Source organism: Lactuca virosa, chromosome 1 (assembly GCF_052849685.1).
Source record: "Lactuca virosa cultivar CGN04683 chromosome 1, Lactuca_virosa_CGN04683_v6, whole genome shotgun sequence".
NCBI lineage: Eukaryota > Viridiplantae > Streptophyta > Magnoliopsida > Asterales > Asteraceae > Lactuca > Lactuca virosa.
In genome coordinates this window covers 272,524,174-272,548,960 of record NC_136426.1, presented here as the reverse complement: position 1 = coordinate 272,548,960, position 24,787 = coordinate 272,524,174, and the positions used below count along the sequence as shown (strand labels likewise).

Sequence of the window (24,787 nt, the reverse complement as noted above, 5' to 3'; positions counted from 1 at the left end):
GAGGAATATATGATCCCTTATCTAATGGACAAGTCATTTGACTAGGTTAGAGTTCGGCAGCGGCTATAAGAGCTATGATTGCTAGTCGGGATCTTGGAGTCATATGCAATAATAGTTTTAGACTTATCTAAGTGGGAGACTGTTGGATTAGATGTCTAAGCCCATAACTATTATTGGCATATATTCGACCCGAGAGTAGCATGGTCCATTTGGGTTGCACTTCACTGGAACAATTTATATGGATAGTCTTTTGAGAATAGTATGTTTATGATTTATATTAATATATTATAAGTTCTATTATATTAATATGAAATCATATTATTTAATTAGTATTGATCAATAATTAATTTAGAATTAATTTAGTGATTAAAAGGAACTAATTAAGTATGGACTCTTGTATATATATGGAATGGGCCAAGTTCATTTAGGTTGGGCTAAGCTTGCATGGATAGTCCATGGAGTTTTTAACCCATGGATCCTATGGAAATGAAAGGTCATGGGTATTAGGGTTTACATGAATGTAACCCTAATCCTCCATACTATATAAAGAGGTATTTGGCACATGAAATGACACTAGTGTGTGAGAAAACAAGAGTGGGCCAATTTCTAGTGTGCTTACTATTCTCTCAAGTTTTCCAAGGTGTTTTTGGTGATTTGTGATTCCACTTGAGGCTTCCACACTATTGGGGCTAAGCTCTTAAAGTTCAAGACTTCAAGCTACATCAAAAGGTATGTTATCTAACTAGGATTTTGTAGTATAGTTGCTTCATATTATGCTAGTTAGGATTAAAACATTGGAATATCAAATATTTGCATGTATAATAGAGAAAACATAGATCCAAGGTTTTTAGGGTTGCATGTACACCATAGGAGTGTTAGAATGCTCAAAACCCTTCAATGACATCGACTGCATCATCACCCAACTCACTACCGATCTCTTCCCACCAATCACGTGCCCGATCCTTCAATAGGGAGGAAGCATATTTGACCTTCGCCTCCTCGAGGCAGAAACTCGTCCTGAATGCGTTAGCCATATCTGCTAACCACCTCCTACTGACAATGGGGTCCCTCTCCCCGTGAAACGCAGGAGCTCCACAAGCACGGAACTCCCGAAAAGTCAGTGTGCGAGCTCCAATGATAGCCATAACCTCTGTACGGGACGCGGCCAAGCGCTCATCCACTATCTCTGATACACAGCGAGAAACCTCTGATGAAATATGTCACACCCCGGACCAGACGGCGGAAATGTCCGGAGGCGGGTGACTTCATAGTGCAGTATCATAATAATTGAATATAAATGAAACAGAGCAATCCAAACATCATACATTGAGATAACAAACTTACATTGTTTACATATTGGATTTGTCCTTCGAATTACACAAAAGAGACATGAGCAGAAAAATCCAAACTACAGCTAATAGTCTTGCATCCGCGTCCCTTGTTACCTGCTTACTAGATCCCTGAGAATACAAGTCGTTTTGAAAAGCGTCAACTAAAAAGTTGTTGAGTTCATAAGCATTTTTGTATAAAATCGTTTACACTTGTTTAGAATCGTTCTCATTGTACTTTCAGAAAATCCGATATTTTCTATGAAATCGTTTGAAGTCTTGCCTTGAAATCATGGATATATGTGTGCATGTCATTACTTTTATTCATCCTTATAAGGAGTGATTTTGAAAAGTAGTGTAATTTGTAAAAGCGAGCTGTGTCCGAGAATAGTTCTTTTGGATAGTGATAGTCAACTGTTTCCAGAAAAAAAAATCCCTTTTTTTCAAAAAGAGACTATGGTTGAAAATCTTGTTCCTCTTATCGAGTAAAATTGAGTGTGCGTTCTAGTTTATCGTTATCGAAATCGTAGAAAACCGTTTTCTCCAGAAAATCCTATATTTTCTGCTATAAAATATTCGTAAGTTCTAGTTCCAACTATGTATATGTGTGGGTTAAATTATCGTTTTCAAAATCGTTTACAAACGTTTTCTATAAAGTCCTACACTTTTTAATTTGTAAAATAGCAGTATTACGACTCTATACTTGTTAGGAGAAAGAATCAACATGCCAATTGTGGACATTCTACGCGATGAAAAAGGACAGTCAACGCAACAAATGCAGACCATATCATGCATAGGACGGTCAACACAACGTGCCAAAATTTATTTATGAGGTTTTTCCTTACATAAATTTCTAGATGACATAACATATTCTAGTGAGTCGTTATAACCATACTAATCTGACGGAGTGCCCGTTTTGGCGTTTCTCAGGCGCCCTAGTTTTGGAAAAGACATTTGTCATCCTAGACTGGCCTGTCTAGCTGTAGCGAACAACGAAGGTGCAGGGTGTCAACCCTGTATAGATCTATACACAAATTTCCGCTCTCACTCCAGGAGACTCTGGCTATAACTCCTTACAGGACTTTAGACGTACACTAATATTTTTATATTTAGGTACTTTTAAGATTTGTCTGACTAGAATATTAACAACCTTTTGAGCAATCGTTAGAGATCCATTATTTGTTAGATAAATAATGAAATTCGTACTCATTGAATAGAAATATCGTTCTCGTTTCATATCGTTGATTGTGCTCGTTAACTGGGTGCTCGTGTTCGTTCCTTTTCGTTTATTGAAAAATAAGTCATTTTAGTCAAGAGAAAAAGTGTCAAGTTATAATTTGCATAAATTTATAACTGCCGGTTATGACACGCATTTTCTGTTTTATGACATATAGAACATTACTTATGTTCTTGGAGGTTTTACGACAGAAGTTTATGACATGCAAATATTTTTGTCGTAAAGGCTCTATTTGTATATTTTCTTGACGCAAACTTTTATATCGAATATTTATAAAATACTCCCTGATAGTTTGTAAATAGTCACAAAGTTTCCATTTTCGAAAATTACTAGAAATAGTGCCAACTTATCAAGGTCCCTTTTTATAACTTTTATCTCTAGACATGAAAGCATAGATAAAGGGGTTAAGTTGGACACACCCAATAGTTGGGAGGCTCTTTTGTACACAAAGTATCATCTGTTCTTTATGAAGTTGTAAAATCTTACGTTCATGAGAATATTACTAAAATAATAATTTAATAATATTTCACATACACATACAAACATACGTATACATGCAATTATTTAAGTATTTAGGCAATATTTGACTTGTACTCTCCCCCAAAAACATTAAAACATTGAAAAATGTGGGGTATGAAGCTCACCTTGATTAGCTTGCTGGTGATTTGAAGAGTGATGAGGAAGTTTCCAAGCTCCAAAGCTTGAAAGATTCTTAAATCTTTAGAGGATTCTAAGAATATTTTTTGTGTGTAAATATAATGAAATCTTAGAATAATGTGAAGAATAATTATTTAAAGAGGATAAAATACTCACCAAAGAAATCTGGGGATTTCCTTTGAAGGGATGAACTTGAAGCTTGAAGGAGTTGAGAGTATTCTTAGGAGTTTTCTGGAAGTGAGAAATGAGAAGTGGGACTTGGGAAGGAAAAGGAGTTCACGTATCTAAAGGGAAGGATAAGGGTGACTTGACATTTGCATAGAGGGCTGGTGGGTAAAGCATGTTATCCATGGATAATGTGTGGTTAACTGGGATTTGCATGGGAAATGAGGAATTTGCATCACATCATAAAGTCAAACCCCTTTATCCTCTAAAAATCTATTTAAAATTTTGGGTATTATTTTATATAAATATGTTTAAAATAATTGATTTTGGCATAAAATAGGGGTTTAAGGGGTCTAAAATATGAAAAATATGAGTTTGGTGCGATTTCCGACGTCAAAATGCCTTAAAATGATGAAATGTTGCGAAATGGTCTAAAATCCGAAGTCAAGAAGTGAGTTCCGGAGCCATTTAGGAGTTCCGAAGGTCATTCTCAACTTCTGGAGTCATCCTCAAAGTTCCGGAGTCAATAATCAAATTTCGAGGCTCTCCCTACAATTCCGGAGGCAGATGCGAAGTTCGGAGGCGAAGTCCGGTCTGGCCAGGGATTCCCGAAGCGAGGCGAAGCAAGGAGCATCTGGAGCTGCGAGATTGTCCGGACCAAGGCATTCTGAGATGCGAAATTGTCCGGTACAAGGTCCTTCCGGAGCAAGCCTTAAGTCTTCCGAGATTGTGAATCCTCTTGGTTCCTTAGAAGGCATTCCGGACCAAGAGGGTTCCGGACCAAGAGGGTTCCGGACGAGAGGTTCAGGACCAAGAGGGTTCCGGACCAAGAGGAGTCCGGACCAAGAGGGTCCTTTTGGGGTTTCTCCTCCGGTTTTGGATTGTTTTCGATTGAGGAAGGTACATAGAGAGATTTGGGAGAGATTTCACATACTTGGAGAGATTTGGGAGAGATTTCACATACTTGGAGAGACTTCACATATGGGAGAGATTTCACATACTTGGAGAGATTTGGGAGAGATTTCATATTCTTGGAGAGATTTATGAGAGATTTCACATACTTGGAAAGATTTCACATATGGGAGAGATTTCACATACTTAGAGAGATTCGAGAGAGATTTGATATTCTTGGAGAGATTTGGGAGAGATTTCACATAGTTGGAGAGATTTCACATATGGGAGAGATTTCACATACTTGGAAAGATTTGGGAGAGATTTCACATACTTGGAGAGATTTGGGAGAGATTTCACATACTTGGAGAGATTTCACATATAGGAGAGATTTCACATACTTGGAGAGATTTGCATTCTAACTTTACATGATTCATTAGGAACTCATATGGTACACTTAAATGTGTTAGCACAAGTCTCACAATAGTCCATGCTTACCTGAGGACGGAATTTCCTAGCCAAAAATGTTAGTTGTGACATCATCCCCCCGTTAGAGGGAATTTCGTTCCGAACTTCTTTCGAAAGATAGGGTCATGGATAGTGGAATAAGTGAAGGTACTTTTGATTTATATAGTCTTCGCGTTCCCAAGTGAATTCCGGCTTACGTCTAGCGTTCTCTCGAACCTTCACAATCGGGATGCGGCTTTGTTTTGGTTACTTAACTTTTCCGTTCATTGTTTTGGTAGGCTAAGCAATGATTAGGAGGTTCTAGTTCATTTTAGTCTTGTCTAGTGGAACGGGGAGGGTTTTGTCCGATGGACACTTCCTAGGTTCAACACATGGAATACAGGGTGTACGTCATTAATCTCGGAGGGTAGTTGGAGTTCGTAGGCTGTCGGGCCGATTCGTGCAAGGATTTTCGAATGGTCTGAAGCATCGGGGATTTAGTTTACCTTTCCTTTCAACTCGATTCATTCTTCCCCGAGGGGAGTTCTTAAATAATACCTCGATTCCCTATTTGGGATTTCAAGGTTTTAAGATGTTATCTACATGGCTCTTTTGTCGGTGTTACGATGTTTGGAGTCATGCTTGGGTTTGGACTATCCTTTCCGTGGTTTCTCAAATAATCTCGGGTCTAGTGAGTGTGCTATTGGGCGTTTGTCACCGTGCCGGCTGGGTATCTCCCATCTCAGCCCAATAAAGGGTGATTTCCACCCCTGGCCACCCAGGGCCATCGAGGGATGCAATTTCTATGCTCGAGTGGTAGTTGATGCTATATGAATACTTGATTAGAAGCAAGTGGGTATCCCAAACTTTGACAATGTCCATTACACATGCTTCTCTTCGGGGTGTGGGTTCTTGTTTACATTGACCTCGACAGGTGGAATTTCTAGAGTTTCGGTGGTCTGACACTTATGAGCGCTGAGTACATGGAAGGTGAAATGTCCAAAACTAGTTCCTTATGTTAATCGGAGACTATGAGTTATCTGGACCTTTTTTGGTGAGGCCTTTTGAATGGTCTTATAGGGATCGGGATCCTGGTGTCCTAGAAATAGGGTTTTCTGCGCCCTAAGGGTTGGTACTATGGTCACCAAGGTTGAGTTTGTGTGATGTAGTTGACCTTATGAGTCTTAGGTTATCTTGGGAGTTTTCTTCCTATAGTTTCCCCGAGCTAATGGTAGGTCGGCCTCTGCCAGTCCTCGTTGTTGGTTGAACATGTCTCCGATTCGGGCGTAGGGAGTATCGATCCTTGAGGATGGGTTGTTTGGCTTATTCGTAGTCAGTGGTGCCTATGGTAGTTTCGTCTTTCTTTCTTATTATCTAGATAGGTGCTTCCTGTGGTCAGGGACTGGGTCTGATGTTTCCTTTATCTACTATGCCGATCTCGTGATCAAACACTATCTATTCTTGTAACTGTGCTAAGTGGTATCGGATGTTTGGTTGTCGGGGTGTTTCCAGGGGTCGAGGTGATTCTATCCCTGTTTACCACTTGGTAGAGGTTTCCAAGGGAATCCTTGGGAATCTCTGGAGAAAGGTTGGAAGCCTCTCGGATTCTCCTGATGCCTTTTGTTTCTTGATTTTCCCTTTTTGTTGGGGCCAGGGAAAGGTGTGTGGTATTTCTTACACCAGGACTTAGGTGTCGAGTTACCAGGGATTCGTCGTTACTGGCTGAAAGAGTTTAGCTATCTGATTGAGTAAGACGAAAGTCTGTTTGCAGAGCTCGAGGTTTGTAAGGTGAGGATCAAGTCTTTCCGTGCCAATTGATGACATTGGAGTCCTTGTTGTTACATCGATTTGAGGAGTATTGGTTGCCAGGAACGTCATGGTGTTATATGTTCATGCTCTTATTGTTGCTAGTTTTGTTTTTGTTGTTACCATTGGGTCTATCTTATTTCTGCTTGTTAGGTATTCCAATGTTCGTGTTCTTATCGTTGCTAGTTTCGTTTTCGCTGTTACCATTGGCTCTATCTCGTTTCTGCTTGTTAGGTGTTCTAATGTTCGTGTTCTTATCGTTGCTAATTTCATTTTCGTTGTTACCATTGGGTCTATCTCATTTCTGCTTGTTTAGGTGTTCTGGCGACCCGAGGGTGCTGCTATAAGGCAAGGGAATTCGTAATCCGAATTCTGCCAGGTCCTTCCACTACAGATGGATGTGACCTAACCGTACATACTTAGGATCTTTAGAGATGGTTGACTGTGGGGTTCTGTCCTAATCGCTATTCAGCCCAGGGACAGAAAGTAAGGCGGAATCGCACGTTCTTAGTTTGCGGAATCCTAACCATATGTGATACTAACGTTCATATGGGGCCATCATGGTCCATTCGTAAGGATCCCTAGCTTCCCGTAATTTACAGGATTTTCTCTAACGAGACAATAGTTTTTGGATTATGTTTTTAATTGACAAAAACTTTTTGGTGATAATTCGATGCTTAAGTTTATCGTGGAACGTACTAAAAGCTGCGGTAGGGTTCCTTGTCGTCTCATCCTGTCTAGTTGTCGACTCCTTCGTTGGTCATCTCTGTTGGACAATCTCTCTTGAAATGTCCTGTTGCACCGCACTTGCGAAAAGCTGGACTCACTTCTGGGTTGCGGGTTGGAGTGACGTATGGGGCCGGGGTCCTATAGTACCGGGAGTTGTACCCCCTTGTTGCACCTCTTGCAACAAAATGTCTGGCAGGTTCCCCAATGATGGTATTTGCACTTGTTGCAGGGTGGATTGTTCCCAAGGTATGATTGTCTTGATGGGGGAGGAGTAGGGACTGATCCCTCTTGTTGTCTTTTAGTAAGCCTCTGAGCCGAACTGCATCCTTTTTCATTTCCAAACTTTCATTTCTTGAGCTTAGGTTTAGGTTTTAGGGTGCATTGACGAGTTGTCCTTCGTTGGTTTCCCTGGTTGTTGTTACGGTTGAGTTTATCAATACTGCTTCCATTTTCGTTCGTGCTATTGGCATTGAAGTATGCCATGACAGCTGCTACGGCAGCTGTTACAGTGGCTTAGAATGTGGTAGAGTCTATTCGTAAGACCGGTGCATCGTCAGGGTACTGGTTATCTCCATGGCAAGACATGACCCTGTTGCACACGAAAGGTGAGCTCGTAAGTACTTGTAGCTAGTTTCAAGTGGGTTTACTCCTATAATCTTAACGTACTGGTGCTAATTGTGTCAACCTACATCCCTATGATGCAGTTATGGTATAGAGTGGAAACATATAATGCATGATGTTAAGTCCGTCAAAATAGCACATAGTTAGCAGTATAGTTAGCGGATTTGGTTGTATGGATTCTTGGAGGGCGTACTCCGCTTGGTTTACTACTACTGGTTGCGATTAAAGGCATTATGAACCTAAGGCGAGATGCGCGGTGATTCTCTTTTATCGCCATGGCGCACAAGGTGCTTGGCCTTTTTACTCCTATCCTGAGTGCTCTTTTTGGTGTTCTTTACACTGCTAAGGCTGTCCTAGCCTTGATTACAATGAGTTGTGGTCTCTAAATGACCACTTCCTCTTTCAAGGAGTGTAGATGGTCTGCATAGTTTTCTGGTTCTACTTGTGGGTTTCGCAAGGCATTTGGAATGGTGCTCTTGTTACTTGTGGGGGATCGGATTTACATTTTCGCACACTGAGCTTTGCTTACGGTCTCCATTACTCCATGACAGAGAGTTGGAAGTTGAGAGTCAATTCGGGTTACTCGTGGCCCATACGGGGGTGATGCTTGATTCACGAGGGTCTTGGCTATCGGAGTTCGGTACACGTCGATTGTGGATCGGGGTGTCCTTCGTGAAGGTGCACCCTAAATTGGATAGGAGCCAAATTCTTAACTTGTTTTTGCGTGGGTATCGTTTGGTTTCTAGGTATGTCTATTCCAGGAGTACCTATATGGGGTGTTTATGTATCTGGGAAGAGAAAGGTGAAAAGGTCTTTTGCCAATAGGAATAAGCTTGCTATGAGTTCCCTCAGTGCTTTCATCATTGTTTGGCCCTTAGTCGAAATTCTCCCTTTCACGATTTATCCCTTGGTATTGCTTGGGATTCACTTCTGGGTTTTTCCTCATGGACTTCTTCTGGTCTCTCCTTGCCCCACCCGTAATTTACCGTGACAGGGTAGTAGAAGTCTTGGCGAGGAATTTCAACAACTTGTTTGTGCGAGAATCGAGGTACAAGATATACGGGGAAAGTTTAGGTGTGGGAGGGGTTTATAGTATCCTAAAATACTCCTATAGTATTTTAAAATTAATGTTCGATTCTAGTATTCTCTTGTACTCATAGTTGGTAGGTTTTAGGTTTGTTGCAACACCACCATCACTCCCAAGCACATGTTGGTCATATCTCAAATAAATATAGTTAATCAGGCTATATTTATCCCAGATATGATTACATACTGCGTAAGTTTGACTGTAGCGTTCAACCTTTAGTTATTTTTGTTTTCTTCTCATTATGATACTGTGTTAGTAGATATGTATACTTTTATAGAATACTTATCTTTTTAAAGTATACTTTCAGGCAGAGTGTGTTTTAGTCCCATTGTATTTATAGTTGTATATCTTGTATGGGTAGATATACCAGTTCACTATAACAATGCTCTGATACCAATTTGTCACACCCCCGGACCAGACGACGGAAACGTCCGGACGCGGGTGACTTCATAGTGCAGTATCATAACAATTGAATATACATGAAACAGAGCAATCCAAACATCATACATTGAGATAACAAACTTACATTGTTTACATATTGGATTTGTCCTTCGAATTACACAAAAGAGACATGAGCAGAAAAATCCAAACTACAGCTAATAGTCTTGCATCCGCGTCCCTTGTTACCTGCTTACTAGATCCCTGAGAATACAAGTCGTTTTGAAAAGCGTCAACTAAAAAGTTGGTGAGTTCATAAGCATTTTTGTATAAAATCGTTTACACTTGTTTAGAATCGTTCTCATTGTACTTTCAGAAAATCCGATATTTTCTATGAAATCGTTTGAAGTCTTGCCTTGAAAATCATGGATATATGTGTGCATGTCATTACTTTTATTCATCCTTATAAGGAGTGATTTTGAAAAGTAGTGTAATTTGTAAAAGCGAGCTGTGTCCGAGAATAGTTCTTTTGGATAGTGATAGTCAACTGTTTCCAAAAAAAAATCCCTTGTTTTCAAAAAGAGACTATGGTTGAAAATCTTGTTCCTCTTATCGAGTAAAATTGAGTGTGCGTTCTAGTTTATCGTTATCGAAATCGTAGAAAACCGTTTTCTCCAGAAAATCCTATATTTTCTGCTATAAAATATTCGTAAGTTCTAGTTCCAACTATGTATATGTGTGGGTTAGATTATCGTTTTCAAAATCGTTTACAAACGTTTTCTATAGAGTCCTACGCTTTTTAATTTGTAAAATAGCAGTATTACGACTCTATACTTGTTAGGAGAAAGAATCAACATGCCAATTGTGGACATTCTACGAGATGAAAAAGGACAGTCAACGCAACAAATGCGGACCATCACTTATCATGCATAGGACGGTCAACACAACGTGCCAAAATTTATTTATGAGGTTTTTCCTTACATAAATTTCTAGATGACATAACATATTCTAGTGAGTCGTTATAACCATACTAATCTGACGGAGTGCCCGTTTTGACATTTCTCAGGCACCCTAGTTTTGGAAAAGACATTTGTCACTCTAGACTGGCCTGTCTAGCTGTAGCGAACAACGAAGGTGCAGGGTGTCAACCCTGTATAGATCTATACACAAATTCCCGCTCTCCCTCCAGGAGACTCTGGCTATAACTCCTTACAGGACTTTAGACGTACACTAATATTTTTATATTTAGGTACTTTTGAGATTTGTCTGACTAGAATATTAACAACCTTTTGAGCAATCGTTAGAGATCCATTATTTGTTAGATAAATAATGAAATTCGTACTCATTGAATAGAAATATCGTTCTCGTTCCATATCGTTGATTGTGCTCGTTAACTGGGTGCTCGTGTTCGTTCCTTGTCGTTTATTGAAAAATAAGTCATTTTAGTCAAGAGAAAAAGTGTCAAGTTATAATTTGCATAAATTTATAACTGCCGGTTATGACACGCATTTTCTGTTTTATGACATATAGAACATTACTTATGTTCTTAGAGGTTTTACGATAGCAGTTTATGACATGCAAATATTTTTGTCGTAAAGGCTCTATTTGTATATTTTCTTGACGCAAACTTTTATATCGAATATTTATAAAATACTCCCTGATAGTTTGTAAATAGTCACAAAGTTTCCATTTTCGAAAATTACTAGAAATAGTGCCAACTTATCAAGGTCCCTTTTTATAACTTTTATCTCTAGACATGAAAGCATAGATAAAGGGGTTAAGTTGGACACACCCAATAGTTGGGAGGCTCTTTTGTACACAAAGTATCCTCTGTTCTTTATGAAGTTGTAAAATCTGACGTTCATGAGAATATTACTAAAATAATAATTTAATAATATTTCACATACACATACAAACATACGTATACATGCAATTATTCAAGTATTTAGGCAACATTTGACTTGTACTCTCCCCCAAAAACATTAAAACATTGAAAAATGTGGGGTATGAAGCTCACCTTGATTAGCTTGTTGGTGATTTGAAGAGTGATGAGGAAGTTTCCAAGCTCCAAAGCTTGAAAGATTCTTAAATCTTTAGAGGATTCTAAGAATATTTTTTGTGTGTAAATATAATGAAATCTTAGAATAATGTGAAGAATAATTATTTAAAGAGGATAAAATACTCACCAAAGAAATCTGGGAATTTCCTTTGAAGGGATGAACTTGAAGCTTGAAGGAGTTGAGAGTATTCTTAGGAGTTTTCTGGAAGTGAGAAATGAGAAGTGGGACTTGGGAAGGAAAAGGAGTTCACGTATCTAAAGGGAAGGATAAGGGTGACTTGACATTTGCATAGAGGGCTGGTGGGTAAAGCTTGTTATCCATGGATAATGTGTGGTTAACTGGGATTTGCATGGGAAATGAGGAATTTGCATCACATCATAAAGTCAAACCCCTTTATCCTCTAAAAATCTCTTTAAAATCTTGGGTATTATTTTATATAAACATGTTTAAAATAATTGATTTTGGCATAAAATAGGGGTTTAAGGGGTCTAAAATATGAAAAATATGAGTTTGGTGCAATTTCCGACGTCAAAATGCCTTAAAATGATGAAATGTTGCGAAATGGTCTAAAATCCGAAGTCAAGAAGCGAGTTCCGGAGCCATTTTAGGAGTTTCGAAGGTCATTCTCAACTTCCGGAGTCATCCTCAAAGTTCCGGAGTCAATAATCAAATTCTGAGGCTCTCCCTACAATTCCGGAGGCAGATGCGAAGTCCGGAGGCGAAGTCCGGTCCGGCCAGGGGTTCCCGAAGCGAGGCGAAGCAAGGAGCATCCGGAGCTGCGAGATTGTCCGGACCAAGGCATTCCGAGATGCGAAATTGTCCGGTACAAGGTCCTTCCGGAGCAAGCCTTAAGTCTTCCGAGATTGTGAGTCCTCTTGGTTCCTTAGAAAGCATTCCGGACCAAGAGGGTTCCGGACCAAGAGGGTCCTTTTGGGTTTTCTCCTCCGGTTTTGGACTGTTTTCGATTGAGGAAGGTACATAGAGAGATTTGGGAGAGATTTCACATACTTGAAGAGATTTCACATATGGGAGAGATTTCACATACTTGGAGAGATTTGGGAGAGATTTCACATACTTGGAGAGATTTGGGAGAGATTTCATATTCTTGGAGAGATTTAACATACTTGGAGAGATTTCACATATGGGAGAGATTTCACATACTTGGAGAGATTTGGGAGAGATTTCATATTCTTGGAGAGATTTGGGAGAGATTTCACATACTTGGAGAGATTTCACATATGGGAGAGATTTCACATACTTGGAGAGATTTGGGAGAGATTTCACATACTTGGAGTGATTTAGGAGAGATTTCACATAGTTGGAGAGATTTCACATATGGGAGAGATTTCACATACTTGGAGAGATTTGCATTCTAACTTTACATGGTTCATTAGGAACTCATATGGTACACTTAAATGTGTTAGCACAAGTCTCACAATAGTCCGCGCTTACCTGAGGACGGAATTTCCTAGCCAAAAATGCTAGTTTTGACAAAATAAACTCTCGAAACTGCTCGCTAATCGGCTCAGCATCCGCACCTGATCCAGAACCCGAACCTGTACCATCTCCCTGAGAGCTCATCTCCAATATGAAATACAACATTCCAACAATCAAACATAACCAAGGGTACTTTCCCATAAGCTTCTTAGATTCTCCAAGACTTCTCACCGAATCGAGTATGGATCCTGTGCTTCCAGTCATACGGACCCAATACTACCTTCCACACCTATCCATACTTTACTCAGCAATCGTCCCGGATCCTCCAAGTCACTTTCTCAAACCATTATGACAACACTCACTGAACCGTACTACTAAACTTTTGAAACATATCCTAGGCTTTCCTAGGTTCCCGAACCCACCCCATCCTCAACTGCTGAAAGACTCTTCATGAAGCCAATTAACCACTACATGAATACCATCACATGTGATGAGGCTCGGATAATCCTTCAAGTAAAGGACTCATCCCTACAACGGTTAGACTCAGACAAGAGCTGTGCAATAGGGTCAAATCCAGCACTCTGAGATTATTCAACCCTGGTCACATGTGACTTAACGTATTTATCTAGTAGTTAACTCCCATCACTCGAAGTCCTACAAAGCACAAAGCAAGCAACATTCAGACAAACGGAAAAATATAACCAAACAAGCCATTCAATACTCTTACCAGGAATCTATACTAGCATGTAATTCAAAGGCTCATACAATCAGGCATAACCTAAACAGGCCATCCTACTCCTGGCTAATCAGTTCTAGCATGAAAATCTACAAGCTCATATAGCATACAAAGGCATCCTTCCTAGATCCTTGGCTCTAATCTAGCATGCGAATCACATAATCATAACATATCACATAACAAACATGTATTGGTATTTTGGGAACCACTTACTTGAGCTCAGCTGATAACACGCATCACACACCCTGTTCTTTTCAAAGTTCTTTTCTCTTTCCAAATTCTTTTCAAACTCCTTTTTATAAAATGATTTTACTTTTGAAAATTTTCATACCAAGTCCTTAGTTTGAGTTCAGACACACCCGAGAGTGTGCCTGAATCCCTCAAACCAAGGCTCTGATACCAACTTGTAACATCCCAAAATTCAAAGCCAAAAATTTCACTTTTAAGTAAGTTATTATAAAACCATAACTATAAAAACATCCATAATAACATCTCATGTCAAAACCAAAGTGTCAATAATCAAAACATGTTATCATAAAACAATATCAGATTGCAATCCCAAAGATCTCATGTGTGGAAACATAGTGTGATGCGCTGCGATCGAGCCGGCTCCTTTCTTTTGAAAACGAAGTACCTGAAACCAAAACTGAAAACCATAAACACGAAGCATAGTGAGTTCCCCAAATACCACATACCATACATATCAATGTACTGCCTAGCATATTTGGATGCTGGCCTACCCCTTCGGTCTCTTTCAACCGGATACTGTCTAGCATATAAACACATACTCACATACTGTCATACATAACCATGAGCCATACATATATCATAATCATTAAAGATGCTATGTGCCAAACATAGTCTTGCCATTATGCCACGGGCCGCCACATGGTCTTTCTTGCTAAGCCGGGGGGCCACCCCCTCGGTCTCACAGACAAGTGCCAAGAGCCACCTCCTGTTCTTCCATGCAAGCATCGCAAATACAACTAGCATACATACTACTCTACATAGCTAATCAGCATATACTGTGCCAGGAGCCACCTCCTGGTCTTTCATACATAATGCTTAGGGCTAACCCCTAGGTCCTCCTACCATACATAATAACATACTGTGTGCCAGGAGCCGCCTCCTGGTCTTTCATGCATAATGCCTAGGGCTAATCCCCGGGTCTTCCTATCATACATAAACTAAATGGGCCGGCATTGGTGCCTTAGACCCATACAAATAGTGATGAGACTCACCTCGCACTACTGAAGTCTGGTTGATACACTTCTGACTGCTACTGGAAATTCTCGAACTGTTGATCCTTCGGCTCCCCGAACTATCAATACCAACATAACACTTAGACCATAATACTCTAAAAGGTCAAGCTAGGTCAACTCTAGACAAGGTCAAAGTCAACGCAGCGGGTTGACTCAACTCGTCGAGTTCCAAAACTCAGAATCCTGAATTCACGACCCAACTCGTCGAGCCAACCCCTGACTCATCAAGTTTCCTGGCTACTCATGGTCGCGACTCATCCCATTAACTCGCCAATTCACTCCTCGGACTCGTCGAGTTCAACCATGCAAAATCGGGACAATCCACCTCGACTCGTCGAGTCCCTTCCTGGACTAGCCGAGTCCCTTATTCTAATGAGCTAACTTAATAGGTTAAGCCCCTATACTTCAGATCCCAACTCCAAACTTCGAATACACCCTGGAAATGACCTTATAAGGGGAAAGTTTCCAACTTTACCCGATAATACCCTTGCTTGAAGGATTTTACTCAAACCCTAACTCTTAAGGACCTAGATCTTGGTCCACAAGTCACCCAAACACCATACAAATGCACCCAAACACAGATCTGGACCCAAACATCTCATAACCATGCAAAGCTCCTGCTTTTTTCCTTCCATACATGGCCTTTTGAGCTAAAAAGGCCAAAAGATTACTCTATTGCTTGCATGGGGACTCCCATGGCATAAAGCTTTCACCTTTACGCCATAATAGCCCTTAATGGTTCTAGATCTGAAAACATAAGCCTTTGGGACATCCATTTCTCACATGCTAGGGTACCAAAAACCCTCATAAAGTGACCAAGAAGAGATCTATCAAGTTAAAGGTCAAGGTGAAAACTTGATTACCAGAAAATGATGAGGATAGGGTGTTGCTTCAGGATATACACTTCCTTTCTTGAATCCCCAAGGTTTCTCCTTCTTCTTCAAGCTTCAAGGCACTCAAGAACACTCATAAATGGCTCACAAGCTCATGGAAAGCAATAGGGTTTCGTGGGTTAGGGTTTGGACAGTGGGGGATGAGAATGGGGATGAAAGGTGGAGAATAAGATTCTTAAATAGGGGAAAAAATCCCGAATTTAGGGTTTCCCAAACCCAGACCAACTCGCCGAGTAGGTCACTTAATACGCACCACAAAAACTCACTCCTACTCGTCGAGTCATCCCTCTGGACTCAACGAGTAGACTTCTTGACTTGATATTTTCCTTTCTTTTCTAGGTCTTCTGAATTCAGGGTGTTACACGAAGTCTGCTGATGCAAAAGTCTGGGTAAAGCTTCCTCCGCAATCTTTCATGATGCACCCCTTGCCCTATCAGGGCCAAATCCTGACTGACTCAGTATACCTGGTCTTCAACCCTAATTCCTGTATCGGGTGTCACTCCTTTAGAGTGAAGTCTTGAGTGCACTTCAACCATGATGAAGCTTGAGTATCTAATTCTTACCAATAAACGACAACCCATTCTGAACCCAACGAATACCGACACCCGACATCCCAAGGTACACAGCCGTCACCCCGATCATTCCATGACTGTTCAATAAGGCAACAGGACTCAACCACACCAGGCTCTCTCCGATCATGATTATCTCGGTGTTACCAGCCGACTGGATTCACTTACCATAACCGGGTGTCGAACGCCTATATTCGGAATACCGAATTCCTGTCCGATTGCTGAGCCGACTAGCAACCTCACATTCGCCCCACACAACCGACGAAAGAAACCTCGTCTAGAAATAACTATCTTGGCTATACCGCCACTCATGGCTCCATCAATCTTTCTGGCACATATAATCATCATGACCTGACAACCTGCTGCCACTGAATCCAATGCAAGCGTGTGCGCTACCTGAATAACGGTAGTCTTACCTCATTCTCAGTATCCTTTAATCTGCTGTTTCCTGATTCCAACATGTCGTGGCTCTATTACAGATAGAACCAACCCGAAACACATCACGATGGCTTAAGCTACCATCGAACCAAATCCATTCATTGCCCTGGAATCCTGCATCTGATGTCCTGGGCATATAGATGCTTCCAAATCTCATCTTACTGAAACAAAATCCTGTACTGCACACTCGCGAACTCCGATTCGGGATCTTTCCCAATACGAAGTCCTGGAATTGGAGTTAACCTAAAGAATGTGATGGTGATAAAGAAATAACTTGGGGAGATTATGACTTTATTGATGAAAACTATGAGTTCATGAATGGAAATTCTCTTAAACAATATAGCGAAGCTGAACATGATAAGCTAAATGGTGATTCTAGTCCGGTGTTCTCAGATTCTGGTCCCATCATCCTAACAGTCGGGCAGGGAAGGCAACAAAGGGTGAGGAGACGTCCCACTTACCTACATGATTATTTTGTTGGTGATGATCTAGATCTAGATTCAGACGATGATGAGGCGAAAATTGCTGATCTTATCAATCAAGATCCCATTTACTATGAAGATGCAGTCAAGGAAGACAAGTGGAAGAAGGCTATGGATCTTGAAATTCAAACAGTCGAAAGGAATCAAACATGGTGATTGGTAGACCTACCCAAGGGAGCCAAATGTATCAGAGTTAAGTGGATTTTTATAACCAAACTTAATGAAAAGGGAGATATTGAGAAACACAAGGCAAGGTTGGTTGTAAGGGGGTATACCCAAGAATTTGGGATTGATTACATAGAAGTATATGCCCCGGTTGCTATGATGGACACGATTCGTTTGATGATTGCTTTAGCTGCTCAAAAGGTAGATTATATAGAGATCGATGGTAAGAAAATGATTTATACCTCTTGGAAATATGGTAGATTTCCAGGAGAGATGAGGAAAAAATATGACTTGGACTTCTCTTGATGATTTCTCTTCAAACTAGCACAAAAAACTCTTCACTCCTTCACTAGATCTTCACAATCACTTCAAGTATGCAAATCACTCTTAGAACTCACTTAAAGGGGGTATGTAGGCTAAAATTTAGGGTTTGATGGATTCCATTTCCCTGATTTAGGGTTTAGTGGTGATTAAATATGAGTTATCTTTCATTTTATGCCCCTAAAGTGTGAGAAAATGACTCCATGACCCATGTATATGATCAAGTATCATTTTCTTGCACTGTAACATCCCGATGTTTGGGTACTTCTAAAATCATCCCTATAATTTTATTTCATGTCATTTTGGTCCCTAAGTACAAGAAATTGTGTTTTAAAGCCCTAGTGGCAATTTCGTAATTAAGGCGGAGGAGTACGCCATGCGTACATGTGTGTACGTTGGGCATACACCTATGTATGCGGGGTGTACTAACTTCAGGAGGAAAACCTTAATTTTTAGGGTTTGGGTGGTATTTAAACAACATTAAGCCTCATTTTCCCTCACCTCTCCAGCCTCCATTTCCTCTGAGACGTTTTTGCGAACCCTAGCTCTTTAAGTGTGTGTTTTGAGCTTAAGTGTGTGTTCTTGGTGTGTTGAAGGAGGAAAGAAGATAAATTGAGGAGCCTTGGTGTGGAAGCAAGTTTGTGGATCTGGGATCTTTGCCTTCTTGGGAATCTCCAGAAGGTATAAAGTTCATTGCTTGATAACTTGAAGATAATGGAATGACATTCTTAAAGATAGTGGAATGACATGTTGCATTCCTAACTCCTTTCCCATGGAACAAAATTTGCAGTTAGATCAATGTGATGATAGCTCACGTGCTGAAGCTAGTCAATATCATCGTTTAATAGGGAGATTGCTTTATCTTCAAGCAACTAGGCTAGATATTGCCTATGCAGTTAACATCCTCAACCAGTTTGTGTCAAATCCCAGAGAACAACACATGAATGTCACCTTTAGGATACTTCGATACCTAAAGACCACACCTGGCCAAGGCATTATTATTCCAAAAGATGGTGACTTGGATCTCCTTGCTTATTGTGATGTAGAGTGGTTATTTGCTGCATCTAGGAGGAGCTCCAATTTCATGGAAAACCAAGAAACAAACTGTGGTTTCACATTCGTTAGCTAAAGCATAATATGGAGCCATGACCATCATCGCGAGTGAAGTGCTTTGGATGTGTTGGTTGTTAAAAATTTTACAAGTTTCTCGTCCGGGTCTGACTCCTTTCTTGTGCGACAACCAATCTGCAATACATATTGCTAATAATCCAGTTTTCCATGAACGAACTAAACATGTGGAAATATATTGTTATTGTGTCAAGGAATGCATTGAAACCAAAGAAGTTAAGCATGCTCACAAGTGGTTGATCTCTTCACGAAAACTTTGGGAGCTGAGTGATTGTGTATTTTGCTTAGCAAGCTGGGCAGTTGAGACTTACATGCTCCAACTGAAAGGGGAGTGAAGGAATTCACGTTTTTATATTTTATCTCCATCTTATTAGTCTATTCAGTTATTATCCTTATTTTGAATTGTGTGCTTATCTCTTTAGAACTCTTTGTATTTAAGCTCCTGAGATATGATAATGAATAAAGTTTTTTTTTTTTTTTTTTTTTTTCTAAATACATTAAGCTAGAAAATAACTTTAAGGATTTAATAGACCAATTTTAAATATATTTTGAGATGATTTGTGTCATTTCCTTTTTAATAAAAAAAATAAATTTGGCTTACATTGGGCTAGAAAGCCTATATAAATGGGCTAACTATGTACAACATAATACCAATATAACTATGTATTAATTATTATCATTTCATCAAATAACTTGATATAAAAACCCAAGATATTTTAACGAATAACTCATTTGTTTTTTCAGTCATATTAGTTTAAAATTTTGACGTTTGGTATTCAAATAAAGAGGTTTTAGCTTTTGCGCACACAGACATGATGAGACCAAAGATTTATCTATTCGGCGACTCAATCACCGAGGAATCGTTTTCCGCCGGTGGGTGGGGCGCCGCCCTCGCCCACCACTTCTCTCGAACGGTATACATACTCCACCGAATAATATCCAAATTTTATCTGCGGATTCAACGAATTTGATTCGGGTTTCTATAATCTGATTCGAGGTATAAAACTTTGTTAGGCTGATGTAGTTTTAAGGGGGTTTAGTGGGTACAACACGAGATGGGCGATGAAGGTGTTGGATAAGGTGTTTCCGGCGGAGATGAACGTCGGTAACGGCCGCGCACCGCTGGCTGTGACGGTGTTCTTTGGAGCTAACGATGCTTGTCTTCCCGATAGATGCTCTGCGTTTCAACACGTGCCTATTGATGAATACAGCCAAAATCTTCACGCCATTGTCGCCTATCTCAAGGTCCTCTGTATACTAAATCTTTCACATTTTATTTTGTTGATGTTTAAAAACAAATCAGAAATGATTAGTGTGGTATATCTAATATGTATAAGTGTTTGGATTTGTTTTTCGAAATTGATATATGATCAATCATTGTTGGGGCAAACTAATTCTGATTATATAGTGTTATTAAGGATCGAAGATTAAATTTGAAATAAATTAACTTTTTATTATAGATTTATGTGTTTATGCTTGCAATATACAGCTTCTTTATTGATAAAGTAACATAGAAAGTTTATGTTTTATGTGAATTTTCATTCTGAAATCTGTTGAATAATCAAATAAATTGCTAATATTGATTGATTGCTTCCAAATCTTACTTATTTTTTTTTATCTTATTATCTTTTGGGTTGATTGTAGAATCGATGGCCTTCAACTCACGTGATCCTCATCACTCCTCCTCCAATAGATGAAGTTGCACGTCTTCTGTAAAGCTCTATTTATAAGAATCTTGTCTTTTATTACAATTTACAAAGTGTACTTTCACTAATTTAGCGATTTAAAAACGTTTTTAGAAAAAGAAAACTTACTTTACCATTTTATTAATATAGCCATGAAACTTTTTTTTTATCGATTTAGCTAGCAAAAACTATTTTTTATATTAATCATAAAAAAGAATAGTCCAATGGCTAGATCAATAAAATGGTGAAAGTATGTTTTGCTTTTCTGTATTTTGCACTTTCTTTTAAAATTGGATAATTTTGAAAGTTGTTTTATTAGAAGTAAAAAAATTATAATGGTTTAATCACTACAGAATAACGTTAAGTGCTAAATTGATAAAATGGTTAAAGTACAAGTGTTATTTATTTATTTATTTATTTTTCCTTTATGCAATGCATTTTTTGTCGAACCTAATATGTTTCAAATCAATATTGAATTTTGCTACATTTTTAAAGCAAACATTTCTTGTTTATTATGTTTGTTATTAAGTTCATATTCACTTGAAAACTTTGTCCCTAATCATAAAACACATTAACCCCTTTAATGCCATAAAAATTGCATATTTCGGACATGCTTAAATGATCAAAATATTAATTACAACAAAGTAAGAGAATCTTTTGTGAACTTCAATTATTGTTATCAACTTTTTCAACGACCAAATATGTAAAATATTAATTTAAAAAGTCGTTGCAATTTTATGGGACATAGGAAGGTGACGTTTCTTCTTATGCTTATATGTTAATGGGGACAAGACTTAATAAAGTAAGCTATAACTGTTTTTTATTGTTTATTTTTTTTGAAGGTTTTCCATTTATTTATTTTGTGAGATATTATTTTAAATATGTATCGATTGATTATTATGTTTATGATGAATAAAAAGTAATTTGGAAAGAATATGCAGACACAGATATGGTGAAATTCACTCAGATCTACCCGAAAGGACAAATGAAGCTGCCCGAAATTATGCCAAAGCTTGTGTGACCGTTGCCCGAGAATGTGGGGCCCCAGTTGTGGATCTTTGGTCCCGAATGCACCAGTTTCCTGATTGGGGCAAAGCTTATTTGAGGTACTAAGCACACATACACACACACAAACACACACTTATGTGTTTATAAAGACTAAAAGGGAAATTGGAAGGGGTACATGTGTAATAAATAGAGCAATGTATTTCCATTTATTTGTTTATTATAGTATCTTACTTCCATTTCTTTGTAGAGTAAATTATGTTTTTGGTCCCTGAGTATAGCTGATTTTTGCAATTCTAGTCCAAAAATAGTTTTCTCGTGTAATTTTGGTCCTTATTTGAGGTTCTTGTAATGTTTTTGGTCACAGTTTCAAGTAAAATAGCTATTTTTGGTCCTTGAGTTATAGCTAATTTTTTCAATTTTAGTCCAAAAAAAGTTTTTTCTCACAATTTTGGTCCTTATGTGAGGTTCTTGTTAAGATTTTGGTCACCGTTTCAAGTAAAATAGCTATTTTTGGTCCTTAAGTATAATTAAATTTTGCAATTCTAGTCCAAAAATAGTTTTCTCATGCAATTTTGGTCCTTGTGTGAGGGGCTAGTTAAATTTTTGGTTTCATTTTAAGTAAATAACTATTTTTGGTCCTTGATTATAGCTGATTCTTGCAATTTTAGTCAAAAAAAAGTTTTTTCTCGCAATTTTGGTCCTATTTGATGTTCTTGTTAAGTTTCAAGTAAAATAACTATTTTTGGTCCTTAAGTATACCTGATTTTTGTAATTTTTTATACCAAAAGTAGTCATTTTATTTGGAATGGGGACCCAAAATGTAACAAAAGGTCAAATAAGGATCAAAATTGCAAAAAAAAGCTTTTGGGAACCAAAATTGAAAAAATCAGCTATACTTGGGACCAAGAATGTAATTTACTCTTCTTTATGTTACACCATTATACTTTTGGTTTTTTCTTATTAAGACACTGTGCTTTGAAAAATCTACCCAATTATATCATATATACTTTCAAAATTTTTTTTTATTACGACTATGTTCTTTGAAATACCTACACAATCATTATACTAATTTAGGGTTAATTTTTATATTACAACTATAATTTGGTATTATTTTTTAAAGTACAATGTTGTATTAGGAAGAAATGAATGCATGATACTATAGTAAACAAATCAATTAAAGTATGTTGATATTTCTTGCATTTAACCATAAAAAAACTACAATTTTTTTTATTGTAGTGGTCCGTGAAAACAAAATGTTATCATAGTGAAAATTGTTTTGTATTTGAATGATATTATTATAATTGGGTAAAATTTCAAAGTTCAATGATGTAACAAGATGAAATGAAATTAAAAATGCTATAATTACAATGTCATTTAAATACAAAGCAATTTTCACTCTCCTATAATTAAGTAGACTTTTGTAAAATGACAATGTCCTAAAAAGAAATTGGAAGTAGAATGTTACAACCGGGTGGATTTTTCTAAGTATAATATCTTAATAAGACCAAAATCAAAGGTGCAATGTTGTTAATAGAAAGAAATGAAATTAAAATGCTATAAATGAAAGTATGTTTTTGTTTTTAAAATAAAATAAAATTCTAATGAAAGTATGTTGCTGTTTCTTATATATAGGGATGGTTTGCATCTTACTTTGGGTGGAAACAAGATTGTTTTTGAGGAAGTGATTGGAAAGCTGAAGGAGGTTGGGTTGAGTCTTGAAACTCTTCCAGCTGATCTACCTTTCACTGATGCCATGGATCCTAACGATCCATTGAAGGTTTTTGAAGAATAATTTATCAATTTCTTCATCGTTTGTAACTCATATGTATTCACTCATATTGTATTTACATTCTAATGTTGACATTATTCATGTTGTTTGTTGTTCTTGGATATGTTTGCATACCAGGTATTCGATCAAATGCCTACAACAGATTTTAAAATGTTTCGTGTCATTTAAAGTGATTCACAAAAACCCGGATTCACAACGTGCTTCATATCATTGACCTAAATTCGACCCATTCAACCTTTTCTTAATTTCTGCTACGATTTAGTATTCACAAAAACCCGGATTCATAACTTTTGTCCAAATTTTAATTTCTGCTACGATTTAGTACATTTTTTTTTTCTATTACTCAATTTTTTATTTTATAATTTTGTATCTATATGTTTTTAAAATTTAGTTTTTTTTTCTTTACAACTATGTTTTATATGTTTTCAAAATTTTAAAACTTTTTTATATCTATGTTTTTTACAAAATCGTTTTATAGCTTTGTATTGATATGTTTTTTTATTTGTTTTATATATTCTTTTGCAACCTTTGTTTTTTGTGAATCTTTTTTACAAAGTTTTGGTATATTTGTTTTTCTGCTGGTTTTCTAAGATTTTTTCAATTTTTTTTTTTATAATTTTGTTTTCTAACTTCTATTAAATATTTGTTTTATCCATTTTTTTTCGATTTTTGCCTAATTTTTTTTATAAGTTTGTATTATTTTTTGTAACATTGTATTCATTCATTTTGTTTTCTAATTTCACCCAATTTTTGTTGTAACTTTGTATTCATGTGTTTTCAACTTTTTTTTTGTATTCATGTGTTTTCAACTTTTTTTTTTCTTTAAAACTCTTTCTCTATATGCTTGTTTTGATATTTTTACAACTTCTTTTCTATCTTTTTCACAACCTTCGTTTTTAATGAAATTTTTTTCATAACTTTTTATTCATATGTTTTGTATTACAACTTTGTTTTTATATGTTTTGATATTTTAATAATTTATTATATCTTTTTTACAACCTTTGTTTTTAAGAAATGATTCTTATAAATGTTTTTTCTGCATATTCGTTTTTATGTCGGTTTTCTAAGATTTTTTCGTTTTAGATTTCTTTTTATAAATCCATTAACTAATTTCTTTTACATATTCATTTTTATTCATATATAACTTTTTATTCATATGTTTTTTTATTACAACTTTGTTTTTATATGTTTTGATATTTTAATAATTTATTATATCTTTTCTACAACCTTTGTTTTTACGAAATGGTTCTTATAAATGTTTTTTTTTTTTTTTTTTTTTCCATATTCGTTTTTATGTCTAGTTTTAGTAACACACTTCTAAATAACTTTTTCAAAAAATTGCCTAATACATATAATTAAAAGTCGATCATAAATTCATAACACCATAGTCACATCCGCCGGCGTTGCGGTTGGGCGAACGACGGATGACGGTTTCAGGCCTTGGGCGCGAAGAAGGCTGTGCGGTGGG

The 24,787-nt window shown here is 37.5% G+C and overlaps 1 protein-coding gene across 1 annotated transcript; it reads left to right on the top strand.

Annotated features, from left to right (window-relative positions):
- Positions 1-19,586: 19,586 nt before the first annotated feature.
- LOC145166678 (SGNH hydrolase-type esterase superfamily protein) lies at positions 19,587-23,400 on the top strand. Its single transcript, XM_079085703.1, has 5 exons — positions 19,587-19,751; positions 19,852-20,082; positions 20,482-20,549; positions 21,464-21,628; positions 23,163-23,400. The coding sequence occupies exons 1-5, from the start codon at positions 19,650-19,652 to the stop codon at positions 23,320-23,322; spliced, it is 726 nt and encodes a 241-aa protein (XP_078941829.1). The 5' UTR covers positions 19,587-19,649; the 3' UTR covers positions 23,323-23,400.
- The last annotated feature ends 1,387 nt before the right edge of the window (positions 23,401-24,787 follow it).